Here is a 20,132-nt window from a genome sequence, read left to right as displayed (position 1 = left end):
AATTTCGGTGAAACACAACCTCGCAATACTCGCAATACTCGCGATACACGACTGGTGACAGCTGCTCCTGCGTAATACGTTGGAACAAATGACAGCGTCATTGAGATTTTCCACTGGCCGTTGCATGTGTACAAGAATGTAAGCAAGGTTCTTCAATGGCAGTTTCATTAACATATTTGTCCTCAACTTGGTGATTTCATGGGCGTTACATTTTTCGTATCAGTGGCATGCACTGCTTAGCTGGTTTCGAACTGATGTAGTTCTAAAGTTCGTGTGATATTTTCTTTAGTTATTAAATAGACAAAAACATGGAAGCATTGATATCAGTTATATTGGGCATATTTTTTGGCACATACGGGTATTATGAGAAAAATACATATGTTACCTGTTTTGACAGTGCGTAGCATTCAACAATTCGGTTGCAGCATCTTTGGCAATCGCAATGCAGTTATTATTCATGTATTTGATCCCTCGACAGATTGTTTATGAAGAAGCTTTAGCTCGGGCCCAACTTCGACGCAGCCTATTCAAATACATATAAAATGCAGAAACGCTTTTCTGAGAAAACCTCTGGATCGCTTTTAATAAGATGTGTTGCATTTGAGAGAGAAAGTTGAATTCTAGTGTCTGTTGAAAGCGGAATTTTGATTTACGGCCTGAAGTTTACTTAAGGGGGGACATGGGTTGTGGAGATTCTTACCTGCATCTTATGGCCAAATCTGATGAAAATATACAAGCTTACTTAGTTTTTCGTGCTGATTTCAAATATGCAATAATCTTTCTTGTAGGTTCATTAGTTCAGGAGATTGACGGTGCTGCCACTCTATTGTTTCCGGAGACAATGGAAAAAAAACTGCTCAGCAGAAAGTGAATATTATTGCATAGCTAGATACTATAATGTGCAATAACTGCAATGCTGCAAAAAGTTTTCAAATGAAATTTTAATTAGCCATTCTGCAGGTGGTCAAAATTCTTTCCTTGACCTAAGGCTACCACACCAAAAGAAAATTCATAAAATAGAAATATACATACGTGCAAATTTGAAATTCTGCTCTCAGCACTTTGTAATATGTAGATTAGGCTTTCTGCTAAAAAAAGAATTAGTGCTCTAGCTGTTCTAGATCATGAGATATCACTTCGACAGTCTAGTGAAGTGATCCAAAAACATGTTTTGAGAAAAGTGAGAAAACGTGCAAAACCCTACTTTATTTACAAATTTACAGCTGTAACAGCTCAGTAGGCACCAGGCATGTAGCCCTGCTGACTCCCAGCCCCGGTGTGCCGCTTTTTGAGGGACTGGCGCAAATTTTCTGATGCTTTGCATTTCTTGGCTGATGCTGTCATTTGACGCCTATCTTTCTCGGCCATGAGGGTGCGACTTTGCTCGCTCGGATTTAGACATAGTTCTTTCATTATGTCCTTTGAGGCCCTTGCCGTTGCACACAACGATGTTCCCAGTATGACCCACGTTCAGTTCGGCGTAAAGTTCGCGAACCGACCGCGCGCAGTCGCTCGTCAGATTACGCGCCGCGCGATCGGCCGCTGGCGTCAACTTCGTCTTCACGTAGCTCTGGCACGTTTTCGTGTGAAGAGCCCGACGGCTGATGCCCATCAACGAGACAAACGTCATTGAACGCGGTTTGTCGGTTCTCCGTTGCCTGCATGGCACGCGTAGCCAAAACGTTCACAGCAAAGGGTTTCATTCGTTCAGCACTGAACGCGCGGCGAGCTCCACACCGACGCAATCTCTCCACAATTTGCGCACATAAAACGCAGCTTCACAGCGAGTCCGTATTCCCGCTCGTCTCGGACGATTTATAAGGCACCACTGCAGATGTTGCAGTCCGCAAATGTTAATAAAGCGTTCACGGCACTCAAATCCACAATCGTAAACGTAGTCCCGTCAGGCGGGCGAAGTGCATCGTCGGTACTGTCACCCACACTCGCGTTTCCTCTCTGTCGCTGGAGCGGAAGACAACTCCGATAGCTTTGCTTTGGCTTTCGCTTCCTCCTCCTCCCGCTTGGAGGGTTGCCGGTAGATCGTATCTTGCCGTACGCGAGCGCTGGGTCGAAGGGTCAACGGCAGGCGGACTTGTCACAGTGTCGGCAGCAGCCGATGCGGTCGTTAGGCCTGCCGTTGCTGCATCGACGATTTCGGCATCGGTCGCTGAGGTTGTGGCGTCCTGAGCGTCTTGCAGTGTTGAGCAGCGTTTTTTGAAGTTTCCGATGAGTGTCCGTCCCACTTTTTACGCACCAAACTTGTGCCGCGTTCGAAATTTGCGCTCCGTTTCAGATATCGCGTTGACACTGGGGCAAGATGGCGCACCTCAGTGCGCGGCTCCAAGCGCGGAGCAGACGATGCCCATGCAGTTCCGCCAATCGGGAGGCAAGCTCAAGTCACGTGCACCGAGTGACGAATAGGAGGGCGTTCTAGTACCTTTCTTTGCCGCGCATTTTATAAGTGGCCAATGGCTGAATGGGGCCCGTTCTGGCGGGAATTTGAAGGGAAAAGTCGCCTCTTTCAAATGAGACTAAGATGTCCGCGCTAGCACACGTGGAAGAGCAGGCGCGCGTTTCGGAAAATATGCCGTTTCAGCGCAAGTTCCGCCTGAAATTCAGCTAGTACATGTCGTATAAGGCGTCACTGCGGCTAAAATACTGATGTTATCGGTATGAAATTAACAATATAGATGCAATAATAGCTGTACATTCCAAAAATGCAAGAAAAAAAATCGAGTTTTTTTCGCGATTTTTGGTCGCCACAACCCGTGTCCCCCCTTAAAATATTTTGCAAAATTCGAAAGTTTGAAAAATAAATGGAACCACGGCGTTTACAATCTAATAGCTATGCATCAAGAACAAATTTCGCGCTTCTGTAAACGACGTCTTCTACTATAACAGTCAAAGCGCACGAATTTGGTGTCTCAATTTGTGTGTTACGTGAATTGGTTACGTTGTGAGCAAGGGTTCTGCCAAAGCTGTATTTCCATGATACTAAATTTCTTGAGATTCATGTGTAACATACCAATTTTTCCCGCTTTAGATGTACTATTATATGCAATTCGCAGAATTGTGATATCATTTTTCATTGTTGAGTTACAATGTTTTAAACTTGATAGTATCGTTTACTGAATATTGGCGATTTTTGACATATATTAATAAAGAATTGATAACCTAAAGGAAAATTTCAAAACAAACAGTCCCTAGAATTTGAGTTTCTTTTTTTAAATGCAACAAACTTCGGCAAATTTGGTGCATCATGGTTGCCAAGAAAAGCGAATTCTCCTTCTACATGTATTTAGATAGGAGCACCCGAGCTAAAGCTTCCCCTTAAGGAGAAGGCCGAGCTGCAACGTGAGCCCCCCCGAACGAAATTTCTGGCTACGCCACTGCTCTGCCCATCCCCATAGCCCGAGCGTGCGAGCCTAAGTGTGTCTTTCTCTTCATTACAATAACAAGAATTTAGCAAGCTATCGGTAGCGTAAGTGCATAGAAATTAAGACATACAGTACGGTCTATTCTTACTAAAGGGAACAACAAATTTGTATGCCAGCACTGATTACAGCTCAGTTCTAGTGTACTTAGGCCTGCACAATATTTTTATTTATCAATAGAATTTCTGTTGAATAGAATCAAGTGATCATTTTTCTCTGGAACTAATGAATTAGTGACGTTCTGCCGTACTGAATACCAATCAGGTTCTCAGTTTAATAGTGGACCTGTGTTTTGTGGCAATGTTTTATTCGTTGCATAGAAGGTTTTGCTTTCCAGTTTTTCTCCAAAACACAGAACAGCTATTACAACTTTATGGCAGCTGGGTTATCATAAGGTCAACCTGCATGGCAGATGAAAGGACTGATCATCCCGTGACTCGATCACCACTCTGCGCCTAGCCAGCACCGACAGCAAAGAGCAGGAGCCATCCACACCTTTTCATTGTTAGGTTTGGCATGATTCACCACTGGTCAGAGATTCTGAAGTTTGGAGGGTCATAGCAAGGTCGTGCAATGTTCCCTCCTCCCCCTCTCTCTCTTGCCCCGCATTAATCTGCCGTCCACGTGAATGCACGCAACCTGCCATGACACTGTCGCTCTCGCTGTGTGAATATAAAGCTAGTCTTGTGACGGGTTGCTCAAAGTTACAAAAAGGGACTGATGTGCATCTACGAATGGTGTCGGGAATGACAGACTGTTGTACAGCATGTTGCAAAGATAGCAGTTGTGAGCAACTTTGTTGCTGTCCCGTACACTCGCTTTCATTTTCGAGGTGGTTTGTCGGCTTTCGGAGTGTCGCGTGGCTGCTGCAAATAGATCTGCGTCAATTCGGCTCCAAACCATAAGTTTAGTCACTGACACCCGATAAAGCAGCGCTGATTAGGCCTGATGGTCGACCTGGGCAGTGTGGCCATGACCGAAATTCGCGCAATGCTTGCCACTGATATGTTCATGTGGGTGGCTCATCAGTGATCGGTCCCAATCACTAATGAGCCACTCATACTAACATATTAGTGGCAAGCATTCGGCAAGATCATGTGTGCAGGTTAAATTGACAGCTGTTGACGTGGCGCAAACTTCATTGTCACGTATACAATGTGATCTGCTTGCTTATCGGCAGCTAATGAGCTTGATCTTTGCACCTGCATTCGCACGTTACAAAATATGCACTGCTTTTGTTGCCATTCCTTCTGCTCGCATCGTGTTATAGTGTCAATCGGTTCTGTCGACCCAGGTGTACCTTGTACTGACGGAAGTGGCCTCAGCCAATGCGGCGCCGTTCTGTGAATTGCAGCATTCAGGCACTGTGTATGCGATCCCCGCATCGGGCCGATGTTGGGGAGTGTTCGCAGTGACGTAGTCCTCTACCGTGTCAGCTGGGATGGCCCATCTGCAACTCGCTCGGCGTGCCTTTCATCCAAAAACGAATCGAAATGCTCGCTTGGGCAGCATCGCACATAAGGGGCTCCGCGGAGCATGCAACATGTCTCACTGCGTGGGCCTCTACACTGAATATTTCGAAAAATCGAATAGCAGATATTCTATTCGCGAATCCGAATTATTCAAACTTTCACTGTACAATTTTGTGATATTTGAGTATTCGCACATCCCTACTGACAATTATTTTTGAACAGTTTCACTGCACTATTGCTCACTCCATAGGCAAAATATATAAGGACAACTACAAGGTTGGATGTCTTTTTTGTGCTTTGCCTTCACAGCTAGTTCCTAATTTAGTCACTGAGAGGCGCATTGAGAGCCTTGTTTCTGTTTTGATTTGTTTCCAGGTAGTTCTTTGAAACAAGAAATAAGGAAATGTTTAGGCTTGTGCCGTCATCACCATCAGCAGCCATAGCTTCTTATGTTAGGTGCCATCCATGGTGTTTGAGATACCTTGTTTCTTAAACGCCTTGCTGATGATGGCAGCCTAATGAACTTCGTTGCGGTCACAAACAATGTTGTAGCTACTGCAGCTTCTACAATAGCAGCTGAGGTTTAGGTTAGATTGGATTGCAGCAATTAAGAATGCCAGTGACGATAGCTTTTGTCACTACTGAAGCTTTGGTTTCATATTTGTAACTAATGTACATGTCATTTTTTAGTAAATTTTTCACGAAGAAAGTGCTCGTTAGAATCTAGCAAATGCAGTAATCTTAAATTGTGAGCTGTTGTTCTCACTTGAAAGTGTTCCTAGGCAGGCCACAAATTGCTATTGACACGTGTACTTGTTTATCTTTATCGGGCGACCACATTTCACCGCCTAACAAATGTTATCGCACAGCGCAGGACGCGCCTGCATGTATCGGAAGTTTCTGGAATGTTATGGATGGTTCCATCCGATGTCTGTCACCGAACCTTGTGTAATTAGTGTAGAACTTTGTGGAAGACACGTGGGTCCCAATGATTACTCTGGAACATTCTATGACTGATGTATAAAAGCCGACGCACTTGACCTGCTGATCATATTTTCACCGATCGCAGACTGTGTTCGCCGTTTTCGTTGAGCATTGAGTGTAGCCTGTTTTTTCTGGGCACAGGTTCGCCCCATAAGGTTAGTTTCGCCATTCACAGTTTTGTTGCTGTGTCCTCAACCGTCACTACCACGTGACACTATCTTTGGAGGGATGTTGCACCTCGTTAACATGTTCACTGTCTCCTAGCATCACTGAAGCAGACACTGCAGCTAGCAGAGTGACATTCGGGGGGACCTGTTGGGTCAGGCGCATTCTTGCCGACCAGTCAATTTCAAGTTATCCACTGAGGCCTGATTTCGGGATTGAAATAATGAAAGTTTCAGCCTGTTCCTTTTCCTTTTTGAACACAACACAGCACTCTTCACTCTCTCCAACATATTTTCCTCCCTGGATAATGACTTAATATGAGAAGAGGTGGCTGTTTGATGGCAGTAGCTGTTCGTCACTGCCTCTTGCCATTTTGATGTCTGCCTGGCTCGCTGATGTCCGCCGGTAACGATTGCAGGAATCAATTAGTCTTTCTTTATGAGTTTATAAAGAAGTAAGACAAAAGTTTTTTCTGGGCCTCGCAACATTTGAACTTCATATCAAGAAATTGCCTCTAAAAGATCATTTCACCTCTCAAACACTTTACCGATGCTACAGCAGAAAAAAAAAATGCTACCACTGGAGAGTACACGCTCACCATCAGCTGTCGTGATTGGCTGGTCCACTATGATTGGCTGATGTCATGCTGTGCAGCTTATTCATAAACTAGCGCCAAGGTGAAGTAATTCAGATGAAGCCAGCGGTAATGGAGGAAGAAAGAGCTATGTCTCCGCTATCAGGGAGTACAGTAAAACCTCAATATGGTAAAGTTGAAGGAAGTTCAGAAAATGTGATATCAATTACATGTACTTCATTATATCCATCATTGCCCTTTACTGCAATATATGCCCATTGGGTTGCACAACTTTAAGCATGCATGGAAGAAGACGGCCTTGTGGCCCGTGGAAATGCTTCATGGCTACGTATGCAATGAAATCTTAGTGAACGAGCAAAAGAATTTTCATTGTGCACAACACGACTTCTTAGCACGACTGCCTTTGCGATGGCTGCCATTTGTATCAGTGTGGACAGTCTGTTACATGTATTGGCAGAATAGCTTTACTTCTTTAGAAGAAGGCTTAAATTGTGAATCTCTGTGAGGATTTTAAGGGCAATTTTACTTGCTTCGTTAAGTCCATTACTTAATTATATCCTGTTTTGTTATAACGAGGTTTCACTCTACCTTCACAAATGAAGACAGCTTGGTCTGCATTTGCTTTCTTCTGAAAAGGAGGTTGCTCGCATGCGCCTGCAAATGTATACTCCAACAAATGCCCCACAAAACAATTCGAGACTCACCCGCACATATTGCACAATCAATTGCAGTACTGTTTTGCATTACAAGCAAAAGTGAGCTTTTCTTTTTGCAGTCGCCATCATATCGAGTTGAAAAAGTCTTAAAAGTGCATTTCTCCCTTCTCCTGCGAAGGTAACTTGAACCTGCTAGGTTAATGTGATGTTGGCTCCTTACAGCCTGTGTCTGTTTTAAAGTTTGGCCGCTGCAGATATGTTTTCCATTAAGTCTGATGGTGGTTGTACAAGGCTTAGGTGGTGTTGTGGCCTCGTGGAGAGTTGTTTGTCGAGACTTGCCACTGTGTGTTTTCCTCTCCGCAGCGGCTGTGGCAGCTGGTCCCTGGTCCAGCCAGTCGGGTGCAGGCCCTGCCTGGGAGGCGGAGGCAGCTGACCACCAGCTGCGGTCATCCATAGCCGCCGAGCGTCGCAGAAGAGAGGGAGAGGACGACACGGCCCCCAGCCAGCACTGGGACCTGGCGTACTGCCTCTGGCTTGTCGGTGAGCCTGCACGTGCTAGGGGGACAGTGCACGGCTTTGGTCAGCAAATGAATATTAGGCTAAAGGAGTACAGACGTTTGCCTTCCAACTACCCGTAATTTTCCGTAAGATTTGCTAATGTGGCCTCGTTTTGAAATTCTGCGAGTGTCGTTGCATCGAGTGTTATGAAAAATAATACATTCTGTTCGCAAGAAATGTATCGCTTGCGATCTCCAAAACTTTCGTTGGAAGTCTTCTGATGGTGAAAGGGTGCTTCATTTGAGCAAGTTTATGTGGACAAGTTCCTTAAGCAGTGGAAACCAGCAACAGCAAGTTGTCGAAGAAGTCGCCATAATCTAAAAACAATGTTTTCCTTGTGAGTCTCTGCTGTTCCAAGTTTGCTGCTGCTTGTGTGCTCAGGGCAAGGTTTAAAGAATGTGCGCTATCCCCCCCCTCACCCCATACACACCCTGTGTGTCCCCTCCTGGCAGTGAGTGTGTCATGGTGCTCCTGACAGTAGTGCTGTGTGTCCAAGGGACTTTACAAATTATTACGAATTTTAAAAGTTTGCAGGTTGGCAGGTATGTTGGTGTGACAATTTCGACTTTTCATTTCCTGCATTAAATGAAGGTCCTCAACCTGTCAACCCTATAAAAAAACACTGGCAAGCTTCAGATCACCCTAAACACTCCACTATAATAGTTGTTCTGCTTTTCTGCGAACCAGCTCCGATTTTGTTCCCCAGGAGGTGATTGCGTGTTGTGATGTCGCGACGCAAATGGTGGTCACAGGGAAGCAGAAAATCACCTTTCCACTCTCTATTATTTGATGAGGTTATATTCCCCCTCCCTCCCCACATTTATGCTACTCTGGATCCAACCCTGGTGTGTTGACCTGTGTAAGCAAACTGGTGCGACACAGGTAAGGCACAAAAGACCAAAGTGCAGCTACATCTACAGGTAGGACAGGCAGCGGTGTCCTGTACGTCCCGGAATGTCCGCAAACCGTTCGTGGCTTTGGGTCTGACTAGCCCTGACAAGAGGGTACGTCACACTCACATGACCCAGCTGCTGGGGGCTACTGTTCGAGGAGGTTTCACCTGAAAGCACCGTGACAAGAGGCCACGTTGCAAATGCAACCACGAAGCTTGCATAGTGGAATGTTGCAACCTGAGCTCGTTAGTACGTGTTTGCAAAGCGTTGTTATACTACAATTTATGTCGTGCCCTCTCTTTTTCGTGCCACTTTTAACTACTGTAAGCCATGGAGTTTCCTACAGTAATTACTAGAGGGAACTCTGACACTGTGACTGTTCACCGTAGAAATGATGGTTAGTACATGGATTTGTCTGATCTTCATGCTTGTGGCTTCAGACGTTCTTGTGGCTTCATTTATTACATTTTACCTGCTTTCATTGGCCTAAATTTCAAATAAATCTATACAATTTTTAAATGTATTAGGTAATAAGACCCTGCCAGCATGCATAATCGCTGCTAATCGCAGTGGTTCCGCTTTGTCCATGTGTTCGAATCCTGCCTTCGGCCAATTTTAATGTTTCTGTAATTTTTTACAATGCAGTACTTTCTTGAAGACAATCACTTAGCAAAGTCATGAAGCCGTTTAAAGCCAGGACAAAGTTGAGGTAAATTCATGTACTACCCATCACTCCCATGCTGCCTGAACCACCCTGCTCGCAGCTCCCATGGACACTAGTGCCACAGTTCCCTCTAGTCTATCCTGTAAACTAGCTCATCGTGTGCGAAATTGGAGCAAAATTTCTACGCGAACACAAACAAGATCTCAAACGTACCGCATTGCTATTCACAAAAAATAAAGAAATGCAGTTGTGTATCACATTTATATGTCGTAAAAGACACTCGTTAGGTTAAGAAAATGCATTTACGTTATGTATGGGACCTCGAAGCCTGTTAGACCCGTCTGGGAAAGGGCCGATGGCATCACAACATGTGAGGCATGGCTAGGACAGAGAGCGTGTGTGTTTTGTCGCAAAATTTCACCATCTACTAATCATGCATGTCAGAAAGCAAACACTAGAACATGGCAACAGAAGGGATCAACACATGTTCAGAATTACATGAATGTCTTATTGTTATTGTATACCACTCCAGCCACCAGTAAGAAACAGCCACACACGCCAGCTTCACTCGCCTAAAAAAGTGAAATCCATCTGCTTACTACACACAGCAATGAGCATGAGAGGTTTTGCGAAACGCATCAAGGAAAGCCAGCATGTGCGTCTCATCACTCTGCTTGTCTCTTTAAAAAACACGACTAAAGCTGCAGTGCACAGCTCATGAAAGCTCGCATGATGGTGCAGAAAACACCGATGTAACAGATCTGATAGCTGAGTGCACAATATTTGCTATCTTGAATGCGCCGCAAGATGCGCAAAAGCACACAGCATCTTTCACAACGTTGCGGCAGGGGTCGTACGAATCTTTTTCAGACGGATGTCGTCTGCTGGCTGCTTGTGCTGGTCTGGGCAAAAACCTGCTCACAGCTCTAAGAGTTCGCAGAAGTGCGTGACTTCTGGTCAGTGAAAAACAAATGTGATTCTGGCAGCTCTCGTACTGGTGGGTTGAACTTTGTAAGCTGTTCGAGAAAATCAAATGTGGGACAGCGGTTCCAAACGGTTCGCTACTGTCAGGGACAGATTGTCTAAGTGGCCCACTGTGGCCACATGGAAGTGAACCAGTGCCAATTTGCACAGCTTAACTCCATCGTTTATCTCTTCTCTCCTTGATTGCCATTGCAGAGATGAGTCTCCAACTGACGCGTCAGATGCAGCGGATACTGGCTGCTGATTACCGGCTCACTCAGCTCCACCTGAACGCCACATCTACCTCATCGGGCCCCACCAACTCCGGTAGCCCTCCTTCGTCATCCCCACCGTCGTCGTCATCTTCATCCACGAACCATGGCGGCCACAGCTACCGCCACGGCCGTGAGCACTCCTCCGCCAGTAGCACTTCTGGTTCGCCATCTGCTGCTGCCGGCGCTCCTCCCACATTGGGAAGACCAGCGGGCGTTCCTGCTACCCCTCCTCCGTCTCATCGACCGATGGAATGCCCGAGGCTGAGGCGGCACCACCACCAACGCAGGCGCCTCCATGCTGTACGACTGGTGGACACCAGGACTGGCAATCCGCTGGCTTCGTCGTCCTCGTCGTCGGACTCGCTGGACTCCTCGGATGAAGAGAGCCTCGACTTTGAGCACATGGAAGTTGATGCAGCTGGCAATAGATCGCTCTCCTCTTCGTCGTCGTCCAGGAGACGGAGGAGGATGTTGCGGCGCAACCGCTTCTGGCCAGCCTCGCCACCCCCTGTCGTGCCGGAGGAGGACCCGTCTGTTCCCGAGGTTGGTGACTACAGTTACGCCCTCTTAGGGCTAGTCTCCTCTTGAAACTGCAGTCAACGCCCACTTATAACAATACCGGGTTTAACAATTTATTGAATATACCGTATTTTCATGCGTATAACCAGCATCAATAATTCAAATTATTTAACAGTAAGGTTGGGTACAGGTTATACAGTGCAGTCCACTTATAACGATATCAATAAGAATGAATGTTCTGATCATTATAACCGATCATTGCTATATCTGAACTGCCGTTTAAAAAATAAAAGAGAGAGAAAAACTATCGAACATACTTGTATAGCTCTGAAACCAAATTTGCCACTTCGCTAAAAGTGGATGTCGTAGAAAGTAAGCAGTGAAAAATAAAACGTTTATTTATACCTCTAAATAGTATGTCAAGCATTAGGCGCATTGAAATAGCCAGAAATCTGCACTTGCTTTCACCAGTGGGCACCTGGACTGGCAATATGTTGGCTTCAGGTTGCAGTTTCAGGGTCACAACCGCAATTTGCATCGTGCCCAGCTGCTGCATGGACACTGGCAGCAATACTCTAGCTTGCATGAAATCAATGAATGACTCAATCGGGGTCGGTATCAAAGACGGGCCATTGTCAATCTAGTTGTCATTGCCACTGCTGTCATCTTCTCCCTCACACAACACTGCCATCTGTCGCGCCAACGATCGCCCCATCGGATGTCTCCTCACGGAGCAAGGCAGCACAATCTGCACTCAAAAACTCCTTCATCGAAGCACTGCCTGTTTCATTGTCAGTTGCGGCGTGCTCCCAGAGCTCGGTAATGTCAACGGCTTCCATCGTATTGGTTTTCCTGTCATGCGGGATTTTGCCCTGGTGCACAAAGCCTGCCTTTTCTGTTGATTGGCATGGCCCCTTGTTGCAGCCGTCATGGTCACAGTGCTCCTGCATGAGCTCGTACTTTTTTGAGTCTTGCAAAATTTGCACCTTTGTCTCAAGTGACACAGCTTTGCACTTTGTCGGTACCATCTTCTACTAACAGGGCCGTCTACTGCTTCAAGGCTGCTTCTGCAGCCCATTTCCACACTCGCTGAGAAGGTGTAGAAAGGGCGGGCATTGCTATGCTATTCGTTTCTGTTTATCTCTCCCTCTTCTCTGGACCCTTGGGGCACTATTGTGGGGGATGCGGACGCAAAGCGGCTGGTGCTACTTGTGGTGTGCTGCGCCAACTCACGATGCTCTCCGTGGCTTTTTCTATTGCACAAGGGTGGAACCAACAGCAGGGCGCGCTGCGAGGTAATGGCGGCAGACACGAACTCACGTGGGCAAAGTTTTTGCCACGTGATGACATCATTTGATTAAACGGAACTTTGCAGTCCAAATGTCATAATTATTCTGCATAGAAAAACGCCAATTAGAAGGCAAAATTTGGACTGTTATATCCAATATGTGGTGAATCAAATATTGTTATATATGTTTTTTTTTCTCATAGCCCTAACGCATTAGTTGATACTCTTCAGTCAACTCATCGTTATAACCGATATATTATGTGTGGTATCGTTGCAAGTGGACTGCACTGTGTGCGAATTTCATCCTGAGATCTGGCTTCACAGCACTGTGGCGCACGCTGCCAGGAAGCCACACCCTAAGGCGAGGTTCTCTGCAATTTGAAGTTTCATTAACTTATCTCCTATGGAACCCCACCCCTCTCCCCATCCCTGTGCATTGAAGCTCCCGACTTCCCTCCTTCATGGTCGCCTATTCACGTCCATCAAGCCCGTCGTGAGAACCCGACTGTGTCAGCATTCGTCAATGGAGACTGTTTTTACAAAGACTTGAGCACTGTTGTAGGCAGTTATTTCCACGGGTTATGTGCACTGATCTTTTTTTTCTTTCCGGTCTGTTGTAATTGTAGGTGTGGGTTGTACGCTGAAAAATATGGTGACAGTGGGCAATCGTGGCGGCGTGAACTTGTGTGTTGTATGGTAAAATCGCTCACTATAACGTTCCCATGCTATGTTATTCGTTATAACAATTGATTCTGACTACTAGGTGTCTTCACCCACAGGAAAAGAATGCAAAATTCTCCCTTCAAAAGAAAGCGAGTCGCATGCCGAATTTATTTTTGCCTCTTTTAGTGTTCCTGCTCTAAACCAACCAGTGATACTTGCTGCCTGTCATTCGGTGTTGGCCAAAGATATTCGGTTCAGAAATTTATTAATAAATTCCCAAATTCAGCAAGAAAAATATGTTGTTCTGGCGTGTTGTCTCTTGGCAGCATTTGTCAATAAAGGGTCGATGCTGTTTCGCACCTGCAGTTATGGCAAAAAGCCGAAAAATTGGATGGATGGTGAAGGGTTTCAGCCTTCGAAATTACAGACGTCCTTATACATTGGCACTATGGGGTATGTGGCAATACTGAAAAAGCGTCCAAATTATTGGGCATGTCCGAAAAATTGGCCATCCGAAAAATCTGTCATTTAATGTGTTTCATTATACATCCTGTTTCGTTATAATGAGGTTCGAGTGTGCATAAACTGTTCTACATGGCTTCACTGATAAAGCAAACTGCTGCTTCTTTGTTCTGTTTGGTTGAGATGTGTTGGCGCGCTAGTTGAACAACAAACACCTATCGAAAATAGCGAAGTGCTTTACTTGTGCAACTGACTAGTGAAAGCCATGAATGCTGTAGACGAAAAGCCCAGTTTATTGGATGACGCACCTTTATACTATACAGATAACAACCATAGCGCCACTGTGGTGTTCACAATGAAATCGGAACAGAAACTCTATATGCAACACATGCTCTTCCTTAAAGGGACACTAAAGGCAAATACTGAGTCATCGCGGACTGTTTAAATACCATTCCAGAAACCTTGCAAGGCTTGTTTCATGCCAAGAAAATACTTAGTTTATGAGAAAATTGCATCTGAAGGGTCCGAATACCTTTATTGCAATTCAAATCTCCCACCGCCCAACTGGAGGAGTGGTGACATTGCATACGCAATCACCACCGTTTGCTGACATCGGTGAGTAAAGCGGCGCCCGACAGACGGCGATACCGAAGCAAGACAGAGTGGCGAAGTCGCCGCTGCAGCTGCTTTTTGGTCAAGTGGTATAGACCGTTTGGGCATTCGCAACATTACATGGAACTTGAATTCTCTGCTGCTTGCAGTTTGCACGAGTTTCACGAGCCAGCAAAACCAGCGCAGCACTATGCGATAACTATTAAAACGCGAAAGCTTGTGCGGCGTGGAGTCGAGCAAAATCGAAACCTTTTGACCACCCACGTTGTTGTCAGGGTTATTTCACCGAGTTCCTTTTTCTAAAAGTGAAATAGAACTGGACAAGTAGCATTTCATTTCATCTTATAATACAATACAAGGATGTTTTGTGCAACGAGTGGTTGAGTACTAGTGACACAATTTAACTGAGGAGTGCTTTTGTCATCAGGCAAGTACTTGAACGCCCCGGGGAGTCTCTAATCATGTCTTGCATTTTCCTAAATTTCTCGATAATTAAGGCTTGGTTCGCGATAATATTGATGCCTTAGAGATTCTCAAGGACTAGTCTATCACTTTAGCTTGACTTAATGTTTGCCTTTAGTGTCCCTTTAAAGGGGCCCTCACGAGGTTTGGCCATCTTTAACAAACAAGCGTATTATATATAGGACGCCCTGACAATTCCATATGCAAAGTATACTGACGCTGCGTGCCACGAGAACAGCTGAAATTTTGAAGCAGACGCCACATTCCTTCGCTCTCGAGGTGGTGCGCTCCCAGACAGAGAGCCACGGTCAAATGCACACGTCCCTCTTTGCAGTGCGTGTCTCGGCACTCATCATGACTTATCTTGGATTTTGAAAGGCGCAATACCACAAGGAAGGAGGTGGGGCTTAAGCCGCAGTGCATTCCTCGGCTCTGGTGTGGGAGAAGACGCGAAAGGAACACCACTTTGGAATGCTACTGAAGGCAGAGGGACAGAGTGTCTCCGTTGGCAGGGGCGCTTGCCTCCTGGTGGCATGATAAGAGGGCAGTTAATTTCTTCTACAGTTATCGATCTTACAGTGGACCACAGTGATTCACCGAAAAAGGTTCGTTATATCTGAAGTACGGTCTGTTCAAAACCAGGGCCGTGGTATGTTGTGAAATGGCAAAACATGGCACGTACCACTCTGTAACCTCTCAGCGATCACAAGAACACTAGGAGCAGCAAAGTGAAAATAAATACCGCATTTACTTGCATTATGATCGCCCTCGCGTAATGATCGCACCCCTGAATTTTGTCGTCAAAATTCGATTTTTTTTTCTTTTCCGTGTAATGAGCGCTCCCGGAACTTGCCGCAGCGATATGTCGTGTGCAAATCTAGCTAATGATGATCGTGCTTACCATCTGTTGAATGCTGTCCAATGCTACGCGAACGACTCTTCAAGACATACCTTAAGCAGATGCCCCCTTTTATTCCTTTCATCACTTTCCACACTTCCATGAAAAAAAGAAAAAAAAAAAAGCTACAACCAAACTTGCCTTGGCCTTATTATTTGTAGGCTTTATAATGGTTGTGGTCAACAACAGCAACAAAAAAGGCGCCTTTAGATTCTGCTCGTCTGCACTTGTGGGCACCCAACAAATCGTGAGCAGCAACGATAGTAGCCACGTTTACACTGATACGTCAGAAGCGTACTCTATTCATACGCCAACGGTTGTAACACCGCTAAGATATTTGCCCACCCTCAGCAGAAATGTGCCGTATGAGGATAGTAGTGAAGACAAATGCCGCAGTTTTCGCAGGATGCCAGCCTTGTGTTTCTATGTCACTGGCAGGCTAAGCGTGCCCATCTTTGCCCCCTCAAAGTGGACATGGCTACGTTATTGCCATAGACTTGCTGATATTAATGATATTATTCATTATTGATACGGAAGAAACTGTTTCAATGCACGTAATGTACTCACGAGAAGAAAAAAAATCTCGTTCAGTGCGTTCGGCGCGTTTGGCTTGCTGTGCCGGCCACCATTCTTGTTTTGGTGTGCTGCACTGTTACAGCGGCAGCTGCCTGTTTGTTGACCTGTTGTCATCCCACATTTGCTCCGGGATGACAAAAAAATTTTTTTTTTCTTTTCGTGGGAAATTTAACTCGCGTTATGATTGCACCCCTGAATTTCCGGCAATTTTTTTGACAAAAAAGTGTGATCATTATGCGAGTAGATACGGTAGCTATAGAGGAACAAGTTTATGTGGTAATTGTGCGGCCATGCAGCACTGCATCTTTGCACTGTTTTCTCGACACAGAATGCTGACAACTGTTGGTTCCCGGTACAAGAGCGCATATATACCGTATTTACTCGCATAATGAACGTACTCGCGTAGTGAATGCAGCTTCCACTTTTCCACTCAAGAAGTGTTTTTCTTTTTCTGTTTCTCACATGATGATCGTACCCTGAACTTGCTGCTGTGAAGTAGGAGACACACTGTTGGATTCGGCATCTGATATGGCATTTGGAGGGTGTGATTGTGTCTAACGACGTGTCAGACTCCAAATCGTACCGTGTCTCCTACTTTTATTGCGATAGCAATTGTATGGGCGCTCTAGGCATATTTTTGCCGTCATTGTCGGCGCCACGTGCCACATGGTTTAGGTGTGAGTGAAAGCGTGCGAGGAAAGCGGACGATCGCGGCTCGATCTCGCACACCAGCTTTCGTCCCGCAGAAGGCCCTGAGGTGGAGGAGAGGTAGGGACGACGGCATTGTTCTCTGGCAGCAACTGCTTATTGCACAACCGTGCCTGAGGGGTGCCGACGATTGTGGCTTAATCTCCCGCGTACAAGGGAGGAAAGCGGTGAGGAAACGCGCCATCTTCCGTCGTGCACATGGCGCCGGGGGTAAAGAAGGGAGGGTGGGGTGTGCGCAACATTTTACTCTGGCAGCAACTGCGCATTGTGCAGCCGCGGTGCGCCATATCTTCAAAGCGATCTGCGTCGGGTGCTGAGTCGATGGCGGGTCATACCGTTGTGCGTGCTGCGTTTTTGCCACTCAGTCCGCGTTGAAGCAAATGTTTGCAAGTTTATAAGGCCGATAAAACTACTGTCCTTACTTCCTGTAGCTGTCTGCACATTTGCTATCATAATCGATGGTTGGTGTTTCGGGTGAAAGAGGCTTTTTTAGAAGTGGCTGCAAAAAGAAAAAGAAAGTGTTCAATATTTTACCCCGCATAATGAATGCACCCCCCAACTTTGCGCATATTTTTCGGGAAGAAAGTGCATTCATTATGCGAGTAAATACAGTATATTGACACATGTACTTGTTTATCCTCTTTTTTTTTTTTTTTTTGATGAAGAAAAGATAGACAAGTACACTTGCCGATATACACCTGCACAACAGCAAGATTGACTGGCAGGGATCTGGCTGGCCAGCGAGTGCTGCCGTGCATGCCACCAGGCCCGAGCACGTCATCACCGCCAGTGACAAAAATTGTCTCCAGTCCTGCACACAACACAGTGGCCAGCAGTGCAAACTAATGTCTTAATTCTACATTACACGTCAAGTGACAACTGCAGTCAAATCTTTAGCACGAACGAGAGCCGTGATACAAGGCAAGTACAACTCGAAGCCTGCGTCTGGCCGCCACTGCATTGCACGAGAGGCAGTAGAGCACCTCGCAATCTCGACGCCATGAATAACACCGTATATCTTCATTTTTGTACGAGTTGATGCAATGAGAAACAAACCGTTCTCAAAAATCGTTCTCAAATTTTGCAACTGTTGGCGGTTGTTTTTGAAGCACCGTATACTATGGCTTGGCTTCAAAGCTGGCTAGGGCTAGTGTGGCTTTTGGTGTTTGCCTGACTCGGAGACAACATCGGTGGGCGGTGGTGGTGTTCATTACAAAAACTCTCCACCGGTGGGGTGCTGCATGGCAGGGCATGCTTGGAAGCTTGCCGCTAGTGTATTCATTCCTTAAGAAAAAGGGTATTTTTGCAAATTCCGCATGTGGCCGGAAATAGTTGCGTGCAGTACACTGACACAAGTATGCATCACTGCATACTTGTGGCACTATGTATGTTTATTAAAAGTTATGTTTTATTTGCACCACTCAGATGCAATTTGTTCCAAAAATTGTGTATTGTAGCGAACAGTCCATTATAGCTGGGTCCGTTAAAAGCGGAGTTGGTTGCATTGATAATATAGGTGGAACAAAGTAAGCAAGAAGAATAGTCTTACACGAAAGTTTGTTGTGTACGGATCCATTGTAATGGGCGTGGACTGTATCTCTCCTCCAATAATGAAGTGATTTGAGAAATTATTCCAGTTAGACGCTTCTTTGGCTGCGCTTTACAGCTACCAGTGTAGAACCAAATTTTGCCATGGGACCCGATGAAGGGCCTTTTAACATGGAGGTTTAGTAAATTAGTAGAATGTACATAGTTCTTCATTTGGAATGACAACGTCAAATACACTTGCACATTGATAATTCAGACAGGGTTGATTATTCGGACAGCTCCACAGCATTGCCACTGGCCCCAGACATAATGTATAAAGACGACCGAAATTTCGAACACCTTACAGTGCGTCGTGTGATAATTCGGACTCCGATTGCACGGCTGTGTCGAACAAAAATAGGGACAATCTGGTTCTGATGCGTTGCCACCATGGTCATTGGCCATGTCACCAGTGCGCCGTCTTGAAACTGAAACCAGTGAAGCCTAGTCAATCTGCTAGTAGTCGCTGGCCGAGCCCAAACCGCAGGACAAGCCAAGCCACTAAGTTGTAAAGGCTGCATTTGCTATTTGCGTGATTTGTCATGTGCATTCGGTTCCCCCATTCCTGGCCAGCTGATCCTGATGATAACACTGGTGTAGCGTTGCCTTGATGATAGACGAATTGGGAAAACAATTAAAATGAAAGACATTGCTGGAAAATTTTGGCCAGCAACTGTCTAGGCTAAAGCCAAGCGTATGTGCGCGTTTCTGCGTAGAAACACGTTCACAAACTTGGGCCATATGCTTGGATGATCACTTTGAAAGATTTGCACCGGACGTCTCAGTGGGCAGCAGCATTTCCAGCCAGTTCTACGTGGCTCACGTACAGACAATAGTTCCTCTTTGCAGCTTGTTTTTGTAGTTTTCAGCTGTGCCATAGAAGTGTTTTGAAGCATAGGAAGCAGTTATACAGTGGGTAACATAAAACACATAGAAAAGGGGACAAACAGTCTATCATGCAGCAACTAGCCTGGACCATCACCTTATAGGAGGCAGCCTCACCAAGTCTCGAGGGTGACGCCCGATATTTAAAGGAAAAATTTTTAAAAAATGTTTAGCTACCCTCGTTTTGATCACTGTTATTTTTTTGTCACACTGCGTGACCGGCTAGGTTTACCTTGATGCTCATGTGCAGGTGCACGTGTCTCCACCTTCGTCACCGCCACCCGTAAGGCCCACGGCCCCTGTGCCTCCGAGACCACGGTCCCCGCCACTGCCCGTGATCTTGTCAGGGGGCCCTTCTGCTCGGATAACCGCCCTGGACGCTCTGTGGTTGGGCCCCCCACCCTCTACAGCATACTTCTCGCTCCTCTACGAGGGGGGCTTTCGACCACGACTCAGTGAGTGTTGCCCATAAGGAACTTCTTTGAATTTGCCCAGACGTGAAGCGTAAGGGCACGTTTGGTATTAGTACCGTACCTTGTGTTACCACAGTGGTGGTACAGTAAAATCTTGGTTAATTCGAATGTCACAGTACCAAAAAAAGATGTGTGAATGAATGTGATGACAAACCATCATATGTTAAAAAACAAACAGCAAGTTCTGCAATCGCATGTGCCAAAAGAACTTGATATGATTATGAGGCAAGCCATAGTCGTGGACTCCAGATAAATTTTGATCGCCTGGGGTTCTTCAATGTGCATCTGAGTCCGGGTAAACAAGTGTTTTTTTGCATTCCGCCCCCATTGAAATGCAGTT

General features: G+C 45.8%; 1 protein-coding gene across 3 annotated transcripts in view; it reads left to right on the top strand.

The window, feature by feature from the left end:
- The window catches only part of LOC126540579 (activating molecule in BECN1-regulated autophagy protein 1-like), a 150,369-nt gene that overhangs the window by 91,347 nt on the left and 38,890 nt on the right, over positions 1-20,132 (top strand). For all 3 annotated transcript variants that reach the window (XM_055076136.2, XM_050187417.3, XM_055076135.2), the window contains 3 exons: positions 7,670-7,846; positions 10,601-11,202; positions 19,570-19,774. In XM_055076136.2, coding sequence (XP_054932111.1) covers positions 7,670-7,846; positions 10,601-11,202; positions 19,570-19,774 — 984 coding nt within the window. The remainder of the gene's footprint in view (positions 1-7,669; positions 7,847-10,600; positions 11,203-19,569; positions 19,775-20,132) is intronic.

The sequence above is a fragment of the Dermacentor andersoni genome, chromosome 2 (assembly GCF_023375885.2).
Source record: "Dermacentor andersoni chromosome 2, qqDerAnde1_hic_scaffold, whole genome shotgun sequence".
Taxonomy (NCBI): domain Eukaryota; kingdom Metazoa; phylum Arthropoda; class Arachnida; order Ixodida; family Ixodidae; genus Dermacentor; species Dermacentor andersoni.
This window is presented reverse-complemented; position numbering and strand designations above follow the sequence as displayed.